Raw genomic sequence first — 14,369 nt, 5'->3', positions numbered from 1 at the left:
ACTGTCTTAAAGGACAGGTTAGCATATATCCAAGTGACGAGAACATTCACACTTGAGGAAATTCAAGTAGTGAACACACACTTGGGAAAATGTGCTAACTCATCAGTAATGAAAGCAATACAAATTCAAACAAGGCAGGACCCAATAAGCAAGAAGACAAAGTAAAATTACATCTAAGCCTGTTTGGGTGATGGGGAAGCAGGCACCTTAGAGAAGGGCAAGTGAAAAAAACCTTCAAGGTAGGGGTTCGGCGGGGAAAGTGAGGGATTCTGTGTGCTGCAGCCGAAAACTGAGGCTTGGGAATTGAAAGAGCAGCGTGAGCTGTTGGGGGAACCAGGTGGTGAAGGAAGGGGCAACTGGCCCCGGACAAGTCCAGGTTCTTCCTCTCCATAGGCCTGAGGCCAGGCTCCTGGGCGTTTCTAAGTAACCATAAGCCCGCCCGCTCCATAGTCAATCATTTCGTAATTGGCTCACTAATCCACCAATGGGAGCACAGGAGGAGCTTCCCGCCACCGCTGGCGCCCGCTTTCAAACAGCCATACATTTGCAACTGCAGGTGGACTTCTCAACTAAGCTTGAGAAAGGCGGAGACTTCCGCTTCTGCGCCCCGCCCCGAGCCGGCATGGCCCCGCCCACCAGGGCAGCTTCTAGCAGGCGATTGAAGGACGAGGCTGCTCGTCAATGGCCTCAGCACTTCTGGTTCGGTTGTGACGAGGAAGGAGCTAGTAGATTAGATCCCGGGTAAGGGGGTTTGTTAGAAGTCGGTCTTTGGCCGGGGCTAGGGTTTCCCCGTGGTGATAGCATCCGTGGCCTCCGGTGAGTTTCGCTTCTCAGCTGGGCTTGGAGGAGGTGCGGTGTCCTCAGGATTCTGGCTGAGGCTTTCCGAGGGCTGACTCGCCCCCTCCTCAAATCCGGTGGTGGTGGACTGTCCGCGGGTTGCGGGACTCAGGCTTTGACTCTGTGAAGTGTCATCGAGATCCCAAGTTCCTACTAATAAGTGGCGTATGGGAAGCCCTCCTCGCGTCCTCCAGGCTGTTGGGGTAACCCCCAGACCCTATCCTGGGGACCCCTGCTGTGTCATCCTGGCGTCGCGCCTGGCTCACAGTGGGTGCCCTGTACACGTGTGTTGACCGAGTGCACGTGACGCTGGCAGCCAAAGCCAGCCAAAGCCTGCAGCTCCAAGGCGCGCCCTGTGCAGGCATTCTGCAGCTTCACTCTCGCAGTACCTAGTTATTGTGCTGTAATTGACCCTAAACGGAGTTCCTTGGTAAGGCCACTGATTTCTTGCGTCGTTCAGCCTATTGGGTGCACTTGCTGCAATCTTCAGGCGCCCTGAATCGACTTGTCCAAGCTTCTGTCATTAGCACTGATCGCAGATTATTGCCATCATTTGTGTAAATGTCTATTCTCTTTTCCTCCACCAGGTCATGTTAAATTTTGTAATCTTGAACGGGGCTTGGCAAATAATTGTTGAATAAATGACTAGGCCTCTTAAGCCTGGCTTGGCAAGTCTAAAACAGGCTAGCGTGTTCTGGCTATGTTCATTCTTGAAAGGAAGCTAGCATCTAAGCAAGTAAGTAGAATTTCCTAGGGCATTTATAAATTCCCTTTGTGCCAGTTAACCTTTCCTATCTTATAGTCAGGAACTTAAGTCCGGTTTAAGCTGAATTTCACCATATCCTTCAATGAATGGCAATTTATATGCACTTGCTAGATATGTAAATGCACTCAACTAAGTGAGAGGCTGAAATTGAAGCCATAAGAAAAGTATAAGAAACATATATAGTCTGGAAGTGCAAAAGAGTGACTAATGCCATAGGGGAACAGGAGTGGAAGGATATCTTCATCGGAGAAGAGGTTACATTACTTGAAGTAAGGTTTCCCACAGGCTGCCCATTTACCTTTCTCAGATGTACTGAATGGTCTTTGCTTAACCTCTTCTGTAGCTGCAGACTCCCGTTCATCGGTGATAATGTTTTAATAATAACGAAACAAATGAATTGATTGGTACATAGTGCTAAGCATCTTATGTTCATAATTAGTACATATTCATAATCTTTGAGGTAGGCACTATTTTTACCCACATTTTATTAATGAAACAATGGAAACCGAGTGCTCAAGTTTGCACAGCTGATAAATAGAAGAGCCAGAATTGAGCCCAGGTTGTCTGCACGAGTGCCCTTATTCTTAACCACTGACAGCGGTATTGTGTTCTTTGTAATCTGAAGTCTTTTCTTTCAGTGAAATTTCTCTCAGCCTTCCTTTCTTCCTAATTTGTGCTTTACACTCTGCTCTATTGTAGAACTTATTACTATGTATCATTGTAACTGTTAATTTATATCACTGTTTCTCTAAGGGACTGTAAGCTCCCCATGGCTGATATCATATCTTAGATAAATCTAGGATATAAACGGGCACACAGTAGGTGTTGAGTAAAATTTTATTGAAATAATGAATCCTATAAGGCCACATGAATGTATCATTCATTCAACAAATATTCGTTGTGTGCCTACTATGTGTAAAACATGGGGGACAAGCATTTTATTCTGCTCTCAGCTTATAGGTTTTTGGATGAGACAAAAACAAGTGCTTTTGGTTTTTAATATTTTGTCCAACTAAACACTCATTGGTTTTCCTTCTCATTGCAAGGAGGGCAAAGGAAACAACCAGGGATGACAAAATGAGTACTGAGATTGAGACCTTCTGATCTGAGTGTTTAAAAAAAAGAAAAATACAGAACATAGTCTCATAGTCTTGTTAGTAAGTTCAGAAAGAGTGATCTAGGGGCGCCTGGGTGGCTCAGTCAGTTGAGCGTCCAACTTCAGCTCAGGTCATGATCTCATGGTTTGTGAGTTTGAGCCCCACACGGGGTCTGTGCTGACAGCTCAGAACCTGGAGCCTGCTTCGGATTCTGTGTCTCCCTCTTTCTCTGCTCTTCCCTTGTTCACATTCTGTCTCCCTCTCTCTCAAACATAAACATTAAAAAAAAAAAAAAAAAAAGGTGATCTATCTGGGAATAAAGTATTAACTAGTTTGCTATTAAAAAACATGCAGTGCACTTATTCCGCATCTTGATTTTTTAATGATCAGTCAGTAAATATAGAAATAGTTCATTATTTCTGTTAGTAGTATAGTATTGCCAAATTTGTTCAAAAGTATTTTACTAGGGCAAGTGTTGTTTTTCAGTAGATTAATATGGCAGTTTTCAAGATAGTTTTTGCAGTTCATGCTTTTGACCAATCATGAAGATACCTATTTCCTACAAAATAGCCACCACTAGGTGTTAATTTTTTTTTTCAATTTAGTGGTTGAAAAATCATTTCATTGTTTAAATGACACTGTGAATTCTACATGAGCTTACACATCTTTTCAAGTTAATCGAGCATTTACATTAAAAAGAATTGTCATGTCAGTTGCCCATTTTAAATTGGGTTGTTTGTCTTTTTTTGGAGAGTTGTATGTTGGGACTTATTCATGTGTTTTGCAAATATTTTTCTTATACATTATTATCTTCTTTATGTTTTCATACATAATATTTGACTTGTATATGATGCCATATAAAAGGTTTTACTTTTTGTGGTTAAGTTTCTGTCAAGTTTTTCCTTATGGCTTTTGGGTATACTGTCTTACTATTTATTTTTTTCTTCTAAAGCAGTCTCTTATTGTTCTGACTATTATAGTATTCAGATATGAGTATTCTCTGATAGAAGTGGTAATTAGTAGTGATTAATCAGTTGAGGAAAAGCATTAGCTTTTATTTAAAATTTTAGTTAAAATACTATTTATTTATTTATCTATCCATCCACAGTAAGTTTATCAGATTTCCCTTTATGCCTAAAATCGTTTCTTAAGGTCTTCAATTGTTTGCACTTTTGAGAAGAAAAACTTATTTGTATCTTTTTTCCCCTGTCTAAAGAGATTTTGGTCTTTTCAGATATTTTCAGATTTCTTTAATGACTTGGTTTGGATTAAAAAGCCATTCAGAAAAGATACACTTTGGTCTTTTACATTCTCTTCACCTAAAAATGAAAATACGTTGCAGAATTCACTATTCTCTGAGAAAAAGTAGCTCTTTATTTAAAATATCTGTATTTAACAATAGGCTGTTGTAAATCTGAATGCTCTTTTTTAATATTCAATGGGAATTGATGGCATGTTAGTGAAGGATTGAAAAAAAAAATCTCCTTTCTTTTGTCTAATACAGGAGAAGTTAACCCAAATCCATATTTTGGCTTTAACTATAAAATATCGGAAGAGGTAGAGAATACTATAAATATCAGAAGTAGGAAAGATTTTTTTGTAAATGTTTATTTTTGAGAGAGAGAGAGAGAGAGAGATTGAGAGAGAGAGACAGGGCACAAGCGGGGGAGGGCAGAGAGAGAGGGAGATGAAGAATGTGAAGCTGGCTCCAGGCTCTGAGCTGTCAACACAGAGCCCGATTTGGGGTTCGAACTCATGAACTGCGAGCGAGATCATGACCTGAGCTGAATTCAGACGCTTAACCGACTGAGCCACCCAGACGACCCAGGAAAGATTATTTCTGCCTGGAGAATTCAGGAAGATTCTTAAGGCCCGACTTAATCTAATTTCTTTTAAGGAACCAGGATTTGAATGGGCTGTTTTCATTATCTGTTGATTCTGTAGACCTGATATTCACTTGCAATAGTGAAAAACCCTAGAGATGTGAGCTTGTGTGTTTCCCTCACTATTTCAGCTGTATTATAGGCTCTTTACATTCAGATCTCCACCTTACGTAGGTGCACAAGAAGGTTCTTGTAGCTCCTGGGTGGAGACAGGTTTAGATTCCCTAGGCTTATGTATTTCCCTCCCTCCCTGTCTCATCCTCCTTTTAGCTCTGGCACAAGAACAGAAAGGAGCGGGTCTGGTCTAAGGTAGAAGCTGGAAGGGTTTGTGTTGATGTAAGGAGTTTTATTTGATAAGAATCAAAAGGAATGGGCTGGTTGTAGGGACCAGAGAGGGAGGGATAAAAAAGGTGGACTGCAAATTAGAGTTTGGACAAGAAGCATAATTCAGTCCTTGAAAAGCAAAAACTCGATGTAGGGGCATTTTCAGCATTAAAATTCATATCTGTGTTAGTCTGTAATGCCATGTTTCATCTATCCTAAAGTGCAGATTTTCTTTTCAGATTTTAATATCTACAGAGTCAGGCTGCAGTTTAAAATTAATGAGGTGTCATAATTTAATTGGCCATCTATTTTTCTTAGTGGTATAAATGGACCTGTGTGCTACCATCAAAGGTGCGTCAGGTTTGATGAAGTGGAACATCTTTTGCTTCTAGAGCTATTGGCTTACATAAAGGTTTGTGATCATAGTTCTCAGCTGTTAACATGAGGGAGCCGCGTTCTTTGTGGTCAAATGTATTTGGATTCCTGGGCCTCTGCTTCTTATTTCACTTCCAACTTAATGACATTTTAGAGCCCGAAAAAGTGCGGTGAATGAGTTGTGGCGCAGGCTCACCTCAAAGTGCATTTCCCTGGCATGTGGAAGAGTGCAGTGAATGGCAGACAGAATTAGGCGGGTAGTTGATGACGCCCACCTACCTCCTCATCAGGGTCTTTTGGAGCTTTGAAATTCTGCATCGTTTCTGTGTCGTGTGGATCCCTCAGTATAATTCCAGTCATTGGCAGGCTTCTGACTGCGCGTACTTGAAAACCCACCTCCTGCTGCTCCTTCTGCCACAGCAGAGACTGTTCTCTAGAGAACTCATGCTGTTGCTTTTGGAACAGGCACTCTACAGTGGTACAGCTTCACAGTCTTCACTTCCGTTTTTCCTGACTCGTTTTTGCTAGAACCCGATTTTACCAAGCTAAAGAGCGGCACGTTTAACGCTTATATTCTGGGTGTGTGCTATAAGGAGTTTCCCAGGTTGCAGATGGTTTTTGGGGCCAGCTGTTAGCTCAGAATTTAGTGGCTCTCTTTTTGTTAAAACATGACCTTTGGATTCATGATAGAGGACAAAACAATTTGTGGAGGATACTACCTTTGCCATATTTAATAAATCAAATTAGTCACTCTGGGCACATTCTTAAAATTTTTGTTTTGGCATATTTCTAGTTAATTATTTTGTGTGTGTGTGTGTGTGTGTGTGTGAACAAAAATCTTGCTGTCTTAGGTTATACTTTCCAGGCCACAAGAAATGTCTAGTCACAGGTTTATTAGCTTTTTGCACTTTGTTCTTTGAATTACTGCCATACAGCTCTTTCTGTGAGTCACAATTAATCTGTAAGCTTAGTCTTTATATTTGGTATACTAACCATTTGCCACGTGTGAGTTACATCCAACTTTTCCCTGGCCGCTGTCGTCTTTTGTGTGTGTGGCATCTCTTGGGTAGTTTGGCCTAGAAGATTTTTATGGGGTGTGTAGAAACCAAGCGTCTGTCTCTTTCTACAGGAAGACCATGTCACTGGATTTTGGCAGTGTGGCACTGCAGACGCAAAATGAAGAAGAAGAAGAATATGACAAAGAAGACTATGAAAGGGAGAAAGAGGTAAGTTACTCAGAAAAACGACTAACCCAGTCTTCAACGGTTTTCTTTCCTGACCAAAATTATATCATCTTGTATCATGTTGAAGGAATATATGATTTTTTTTTTTTTTTTGGTCACCCCCTAAAAACCTGATGAGTATTTGAGCTTATAAAAGGTGGTTGAGTGGAATGCTTCCTTTTCTGAGATAAGACTAAAACACAGTAAATGGTTAGATTCTTGAAGATCTTTTCATTTAGGAGGTACTGGTTGGCTTTGGAGGCAGATGCCTAGTTTCTAGTTGCTTGGAATAGTGCCTCGAACAAGTCCAGCCAGGTTCTTTGCTTCAAGTAAGTAGCTTATATCCTCGTGCAGGCAGACCATAAACAAGTGAATTAAGTAATTCGAGTGAGTGATAATTTAGCACCGATAAGTGATAGGTAAACAAAATAGAGTGATATTAAAGCAACTGGTAGGGCACTGATGAGGGAAGGTCTTTTGGAGGAGGAAATGCCTGAGCTGAGACTTGAGTCGTGAGGAGCAGCCATGCAGAAGCCTGAGGAAGAATATTCTAGGCCAAGACACCCACAGAGCATGAAGCCCTATATCTCTGCAGAACAGCCAGAAGGCTGTGGTATGGGGATTGTGGGACCGAGGGGTGAGGGTGCAGATAGGGTGAAGAGGTGAGCTAGGGCCAACTCATTGTATGTCATGGTAAGATGTTTGTATTTTATTCTAGGAGCAGTGGGAAGTCAGTGGAGGATTTTAAGCAGGGAAATGGTATCTGATCATATTGTTTAATGATCTTACTGTATGCTGTGTGGTGAATAGACCCAAGGAGAAAGGGAGTAAAAGGAGGAGACTATATTTTATGTCCATATATAAGAGTTGAACAGAATTCCTGGCACATGGTAATGTTCAGGAAATGGTGGCAATAGTAGTAATAGCAATTGGTGAAAGTCAATTTGATAGGATTGTTTTTAGTTTGACTCAAATTTCTTGATTGACGATGATGATAGGCTCTTTTTGTATTGAGACTATGCTTGATATGATCCATTTTCTAATATATAAAACAATCCTTTTGAATCATTACTGTGAACCGTTAGTATTAACAGGAAGCAGAGAATAGGGTCAGTTGCCCATGTAGCTGGCAGTAAGTAGGGTTAGGATAGAGATAGAAAACTGGCAGCTCGGTGGATTTTTGTCCATAGACGATTTGTATTGTTTGGCTGCACAGTGTTTTTCAAAGTTCAATCTATGTTTAAAGATTGGAATATTTCATGTAACAACCCAGAGTTTCTGGCTTGTCTTGAAACGTCCTAAGCCCCGGCCACATGTGGCCTGTGTCTGCACATGGCAGCAGGCAGGCTGGATCTGAGCAGTGGCTGTCCCTTCCCAGCTGGCCACAATCCTCTCGCACCAGCGTGGGCTTATGCACTTGCAGGCTTCGCTCCTGTCAATTCTGTGCCAGGTCACGGAGGGCATTGGAGTCCATGACCCTGGCCGGGGTTTCCAGATTTTGACAGGGTCCTTCCACAGCAGTTGTGGGGGTGAGGGTTTTCTGTTACTTTGTGAACTCACAGCATGAGGTTTTCATGACCCTGATGGCTTTGGATAGTTTGCTGGAATTTAGCTACTGGGATTCTTGAGGGGATCAGTTTAAGTAATTATTATAGTAGACTTTAAAGAAGAAGAAAAAATAATCTGACAGGTGAGTTTTCATTGGAAAAGATATTAGAGAGATGGTTAGGGTATTAGAGGGAACTAATTAGAGATGTATTGTGTGGTGACAGTTTTAAAGGGAACGTTAGTTACAGAGGAAATAGATTCTAAGTATATAGAAAATAGACATAGGGATCATTTCTTGATAGGTTATACCCTGGGATAGGGAATTTCCAGAAAAAAAGGAGCTCCTAAGAAGTGAAGTACCTAAGAATGAGTGTTTCTAGCAGAGTGGAAGAAAATACATAGCCAACTTGACTGTAACATGATGAATATGTTTCGTGTTAGTAAACAGTGTTTTTGCCTTTTTTTCTTTAATTGTGGCAAGGGTAGAAGTGAGATCACAGGCTGTAGGGTTTCAGATTCACCAACAAAATTCAGGGTTATTGATAAAAACTCAGCTCATGTGTATGTCATCACTGCAAGTTAAAATGGTAAATTGGCTGATTGAACCTAAGTTTGTTTGCATATCCAGAGTCCATTCCAACCTCCTTAGTCTGTCTGACCCTATCGTAGCAGAACTTTTCACAGCCTTGCGAGGTTTAAAGAAAAGAGTGGTCTTTTCCTGCTCCCTGGTTGATAGCTTTGGGATTGATAGCTGGGTTATAAGCGTTAGTAGTTGGCTAATGCATGTTGCTTTCTCTACTTAGTGAATCGCTTGGTATTCGATTCGCTTATGTAGGAGGAGTGTCTGCATCCCTGAGGATGTAGGGCCAAGCAGGCTATATTGGACTTATAGTCTTCTCTGCTCAGGATTTGTGAGATCCTCTTTGTAAATGGTAGAATAATCCTGATTTTGACCTTTTGGTGTGAATGATGAGTTCCTGAGTTTAATTTTGGTCCTTTGGGATCAGTTGGGATTTTGTCCACACTTGCCTATAAATTTGTGAATAAGCCATAGTCAAGTTCCATCTTCCATGCCGTCCAAATAGCATGGACAATTCTACAATTGTGATCTTGCCTTTTTCATTTCTGTTCCCTCCATTGGTTTGCATTGAAGAGCAAGGGGAGGAGGTCCATTTAATCTTCAAAAAAGGAAAGTATTTAGTAAGTGACTCAGTAGTCAGAGGACGTTTAGACCAGTAGAACCTCAAACCACAGAGGTCTAAATATGTGATTAGACCCATATTTTTAAAAAATCTCCAGGAGTTTCACAGAAAAGTAAGGCACTATAATCATTTCTAAATTACTTCAGTTCCTAATGGTATAATGGTAAAAGTTTGGGTACTGTGGGCCAAAGCATAACAGAGAAGAAGTGCATAACCTGTAGCCTCATCCAGTCTTTCACCCAAAGCTCCATCTTCTACAGAGTAAACAGAGCAGATTATGGTGCAGCTGAGTGAGGGTGATGATACCAGGGAGATATGCTGTCATGTTAATTAATATTCATATCACTGATATTTCTTACAACTTGTTGGATCACATTACTTTCTTGCTGTACCATTTGAGAATTATGGATGTACTTGTCCCCCTTGCTACTTAAGTGGACCTCATCCAAAGTATTCTAGGCAAACTTTTACTTGTAAAGCTGGAAAAGTAGAATTCAAAAGTTCTTCTGTTAACTCATTCATAATTGTAACAATGTAATTTTTCAAAATACTTGTCACTTAAGTCAGTGTGCTTTGTGATTTCATCATGGGTTATTATAGAGTTGTTATTGTTGTGATAGGAGTGGTTACAAGCTCCAGAGTTACTGGTAACCCTACAGTTTAAGGTAGATTGTCACTTGGGATCTCACAGGTTGCTGGAATACATGTGAACTTGTAGTATTACCGGAAACAGCTCTGTGATTATTGCTTTGTTCTCCATATATGAGTATGTATTTTGGAACTGGTGGTTTGGGGAAGAAGTACTAGTAATCTGTGCTATCAAGATAATACTTGCTGATGATAGTTCATTTAGTAATGTTAGATTTGAAGCCTGGAAAATGATCTTGAGTAGAAATGTAGGTGCTTTAAGAAGCAGATGGCAGAGAGAAGCTTGCACCTGGCCATGCTGATTTGAGTCCATTTGGTTTTTATGTCAGTGCTTCTCTAATAGAATAATAAAGCTCATTTGAGCTTTTTGAAATCCTGTGTTTTAAAGAGGTAGGGTTTCCACTGCAAAGCCTTTCTTCTACTTTCTAACTGCCTTGTTTGATGTAATTATAGGAACAGTTTGACATTTTGTCCCCACTAGAGGGGGTTGTGAAGCCAGTATTTGTTTACATTTTATATTATTTGACGTATTTAGTGGAATTTTCTTGTCATCACCTGAGAAAATCAAAGAAACAAATGGTTCAGTATTCATATGGTAGATATCTTTCTTTAGCAGTTTCTTATACTTTATCTGGATTATGCCTTTGAATGTTTCTTATATAGGTATTTTTCAGGGACTGTCACAGTGGAAACAAAAACCTAAGTCTGGCTGAGTGTGGTTTGATCATATACAAATAGGTAGACATAAGTGTCTTCCAGTGACCAACAAAATGTCACGTAGAAGAAAATTGGAGTGGGAATGGGGAGATTCAGGTTCTGGTGTGGGCTCTGGGACCGTAACTCTTTTCCTGGGCATGCCCCTTACCTTCTCCGGGTCTTGCTTTGCTCCCCTTTAGAAGGAGAGATGTGGGTTGGGAGGAGCTCCAGTGTTCCTTCCAGGCCTGGAGTTTTGTGTCATCTGTAGGGCAGCCAATATTTGTTGAGCAAATGCTGCCATATTTCTTTTTCAGATATGTGGCGATCTAGACACAGTCTTTCCCACTAACATAAAATTTATTTAATTAATGGAATGGATTTAAAAAAAAATTCTGCCTGTAGTATAAATCATAAACTAAAACTCTGGCTGCCACGTTATTTGGCCCTTCATCATTCTCACATTGGGCCATTTCAAGGACGCTTTTAACTTGGCTCTTAGGTTAAAATGAAGATTCTGCTTAGTGTGTATCCATGAAAGCGTTCTGTAAGAATTCACATTTTAACATATCAGAATCTTTTCAGTGTGTTTGTGAGGTAACCTGTTCAAGAGGCATATGAGTGTTGGCTGTTTCATTTGTTGCTTTTCTCCTGGGAAAAGATGTGAAGATGTGTGGCAAGTAATTCATGCTTTCATGAATGTTGAAGATTACAGTCTCTGAAGACAGTCTGTTTAGTTAGGTTGAAAACCCTAGCAAAAAGTTTACATGTTTTCTGTTTTACATTCCCCCTAAACATAGGCTGTTTGGGTGTTCTGCATGACTTATTGCAAAGTGTTTTGCTGCTCAAGTTCTTTGAGTAAAATGCCCTCAGGTTTTTCTTTCTTTTTAGGAAAGAAAGCTGTGAAGTAGCAAAGAGAGAGGAGTTTATGGAATGGCTTAGAATGCATTTCGGTAGAGGCCTTAGCAATGGCAAATTATCTTTTTTCTATGGGAAGGTACCTTTTTAATGATTAAACTCAGTTGACACACAATAATATCCCACTGAAAAGATTACATTTGCAACCCAAAAGCAATCTGTTGAATTTGAAAGTAATGAGTGGAATTAAATGTTGTAATTTATAGAGTGTTCTCTTTGCCCTTGAATCTGTATTTGGTAGCTAGGTGGGTTCTTTAATGAGGAAAATTTATAGTTTATAAAATTCTCTACTTGGTATCATGCTAAGTTGATCTGGTAATTCTGTGTTTTATGGCGAAATTCAATGACCGAAAGCAAAATCTATTTGACAGTGTATATGAGAAGGGCACACTTTGATCCTGGGAATGGAAGCCTTGGGGGTGGGATTTTTGTTCCCGAATGCCCTTATTAGGGGGACTCACCTCATTTAGCTTCTTTCTGTCCTGAAAGTTATGGAAGCCAGGAATATGGCCCAACTATGCCAAAGAACTTCAGGGAAAATTTTTTTGAAGGTGAATAAAAAGGTTTCAAAGTGTTAGCTTATCTGTAAAATATTTTTTAAGAAACTAAATACTATAGGGATGATTTTGCTAGTTGTTAAGTTCATCTATGGATCCAGAAGCATTTTGATGAACTTTCTACTTATGCTCAGATTAATTTTTCTCCATGGATGCCAGTTGTGTTACTTTTGTGGTGTCACAAAGAACTGCTTAATTATTGTATAGCTTTTTCTATCTTGGTAAGAGGAAAAAATGTACTATTCCGATGTCCCTGTCAAGGTTCCCCTTAATGATAAGACTATGTACTTGAACCTCACTGAAGGTTTACAAGAAAATATTCTTTCTGTACAGGAGTCCTTACTTGATGTAAGTATAAGAGATTTATTTTCTTGGTATTTTTCTCTGGGTAGTATGTGGGGGTAGTCTTTTTCCTTAAAGCAGTGGTACATAATTATAGACAAAACAAGTTTGACTACTTTAAAAGACATCATATATGATTTTTGCTTAGTGAATTTTGTGTCTTTCTCAAATCACTTTGCTACCTTTCACTTGAGGCATGCATGTAGTATACTAATAGGTTGATGTGTTTTGTTTCATTTTTAGTGTTTCTTTTTCTTTATATCTTTGGATCAAGTCTGATATGGCTAATTCTCAAAAAGGTTTTTCAATTATCCAGCATGAGCAGGTGGCCAATAAATCAAGGTCTTGGTTGTTCATATTAATATCGAATAAATTTTGGGACAAAGTTAACTTTTCACTGGAATAGAATAAGAATGTTTTTCTCATGTTTCATTTTTAAAGAACACCATGGGTTGAGAAAATTAAAAAAAAAATAATACAGTGAATATTAGAAATATATGTGGGGTGAGGAAATATCCCCCTCCCCTCCTCATATACCCCATTCCCATTCCCAAATTTGACTTCTCCAAAATTCAGTTAACAATTGGAGTATTCGTTTGAGACCTTTCTTAGAATATTTTTATTTAACTTTATATATATGTATTTTATTTCAGAAGGTTTTTGATTATAAATGTAATACTCAGACATGTTTTATAGCTATGTTTCATTCCTTCTAAGGACAGAGAAATGGGGAAAAAAACTTGCTATAGACTAAGAAGCAACTTGTTTTGTTTCCTCCAAGGTTTTACAGAGTATTTAATATTTTTAAAACACACTCACATTATGTAATTTTATGGGATTCATTTATGTGCTGCGGAGGACTCAGTCAACTTGTTAATTTAACCAGTGCTTAATTTTAATGAGAAATCATGATGATGATTTCAGTTTGCTTCTATTTAATAATATTTGAATCTTCTGATTGTTATCACTTTTAAGACATTATATTGGAAATTGAAGAAAGACATTTACAGATACTGAAATTCAACAAATTAGACAGTTTCTTCATCTCTTAATCACAGTTTATTTTGAAACTTAAATGAATTTGTTTTTATCTAGTTTTTATAGGCGGGATGCTAAAGGTGTGATTTATCTAGAAAAACATTACAGAGTGAGGTCAAATGCTTTTATGTCAGTTTTGGAGTTATGCTTTTGAGAGTGCTACCTGTGGAAAAGTGGACTTAAAACTCTTGTTTTTATTCAACTGTTTTACAAGAGCTGAAGTATCATGTATCTTTTCATCATTGGAATTAGACACCAGTCTGCTAATTAATCACTCTCCAAGGGGTTTCTGTCACATTATTAGAGCTTTTAAGGGCTTCCGGGCCACCTGCCGCTGCTGCTGGAACTACTGTTTTCACCACCTGGCCCAAGTAGAGCTGGCTCCTCAGGCTCCCATGGGGAATGTGTGATTGTCAAGTCCCCACCTTCTGATTACTGGTCAAACAGGATTCTGAGACTCAAGTCTGCCCTGTGGTAACATAATACGGTGATTGTACCATTATCATGACTTCCTGTGTGTCTATAAAGAAGTTTTAAAATTCTGTTGTAATGTATGTGTGTTTTCGTCTAAGACTTCTGTAGGAAAACGTGTAAATCCTTCTAGTGTAAATCCTGATATTACGCATTCCCCTGTTCCCCACATGAAATGATGAACATAATGTGTGTGGGATTTAAAACACTTATTAAATGGAGAAATTAGGAACTTCTTTGTCTTCTAAAGTCAAAATCATGCTTTCCAAGGCAGCTTTGGCTTGAGTTTAAATGTTTAAGTCAGTGTGATGTTGATGCTGGCTCTCCTGTCTTAGTTGCAGCAGCTACTCACTGACCTACCTCACGACATGCTGGATGATGACCTGTCCTCCCCTGAACTCCCCTACTCGGACTGCAGCGAGGACGGCACAGAGGGCGAGTAAGGGC

The 14,369-nt window shown here is 39.5% G+C and overlaps 1 protein-coding gene across 12 annotated transcripts in view; it reads left to right on the top strand.

Moving 5' to 3' along the window:
- Window positions 1-621: 621 nt before the first annotated feature.
- Window positions 622-14,369, top strand: part of CEP152 (centrosomal protein 152) — a 91,219-nt gene continuing 77,471 nt past the window's right edge. For 6 of the 12 annotated variants that reach the window (XM_040492632.1, XM_040492630.1, XM_040492631.1 and 3 more), the window contains exons 1-3: window positions 623-741; window positions 6,412-6,508; window positions 14,258-14,361. In XM_040492632.1, coding sequence (XP_040348566.1) covers window positions 623-741; window positions 6,412-6,508; window positions 14,258-14,361 — 320 coding nt within the window. The other 6 variants (XM_040492635.1, XM_040492638.1, XM_040492634.1 and 3 more) reach the window with 6 other exon arrangements.

The sequence above is a fragment of the Herpailurus yagouaroundi genome, unplaced genomic scaffold, assembly GCF_014898765.1.
Source record: "Herpailurus yagouaroundi ecotype Mexico unplaced genomic scaffold, PumYag 184, whole genome shotgun sequence".
NCBI lineage: Eukaryota > Metazoa > Chordata > Mammalia > Carnivora > Felidae > Herpailurus > Herpailurus yagouaroundi.
This window is presented reverse-complemented; position numbering and strand designations above follow the sequence as displayed.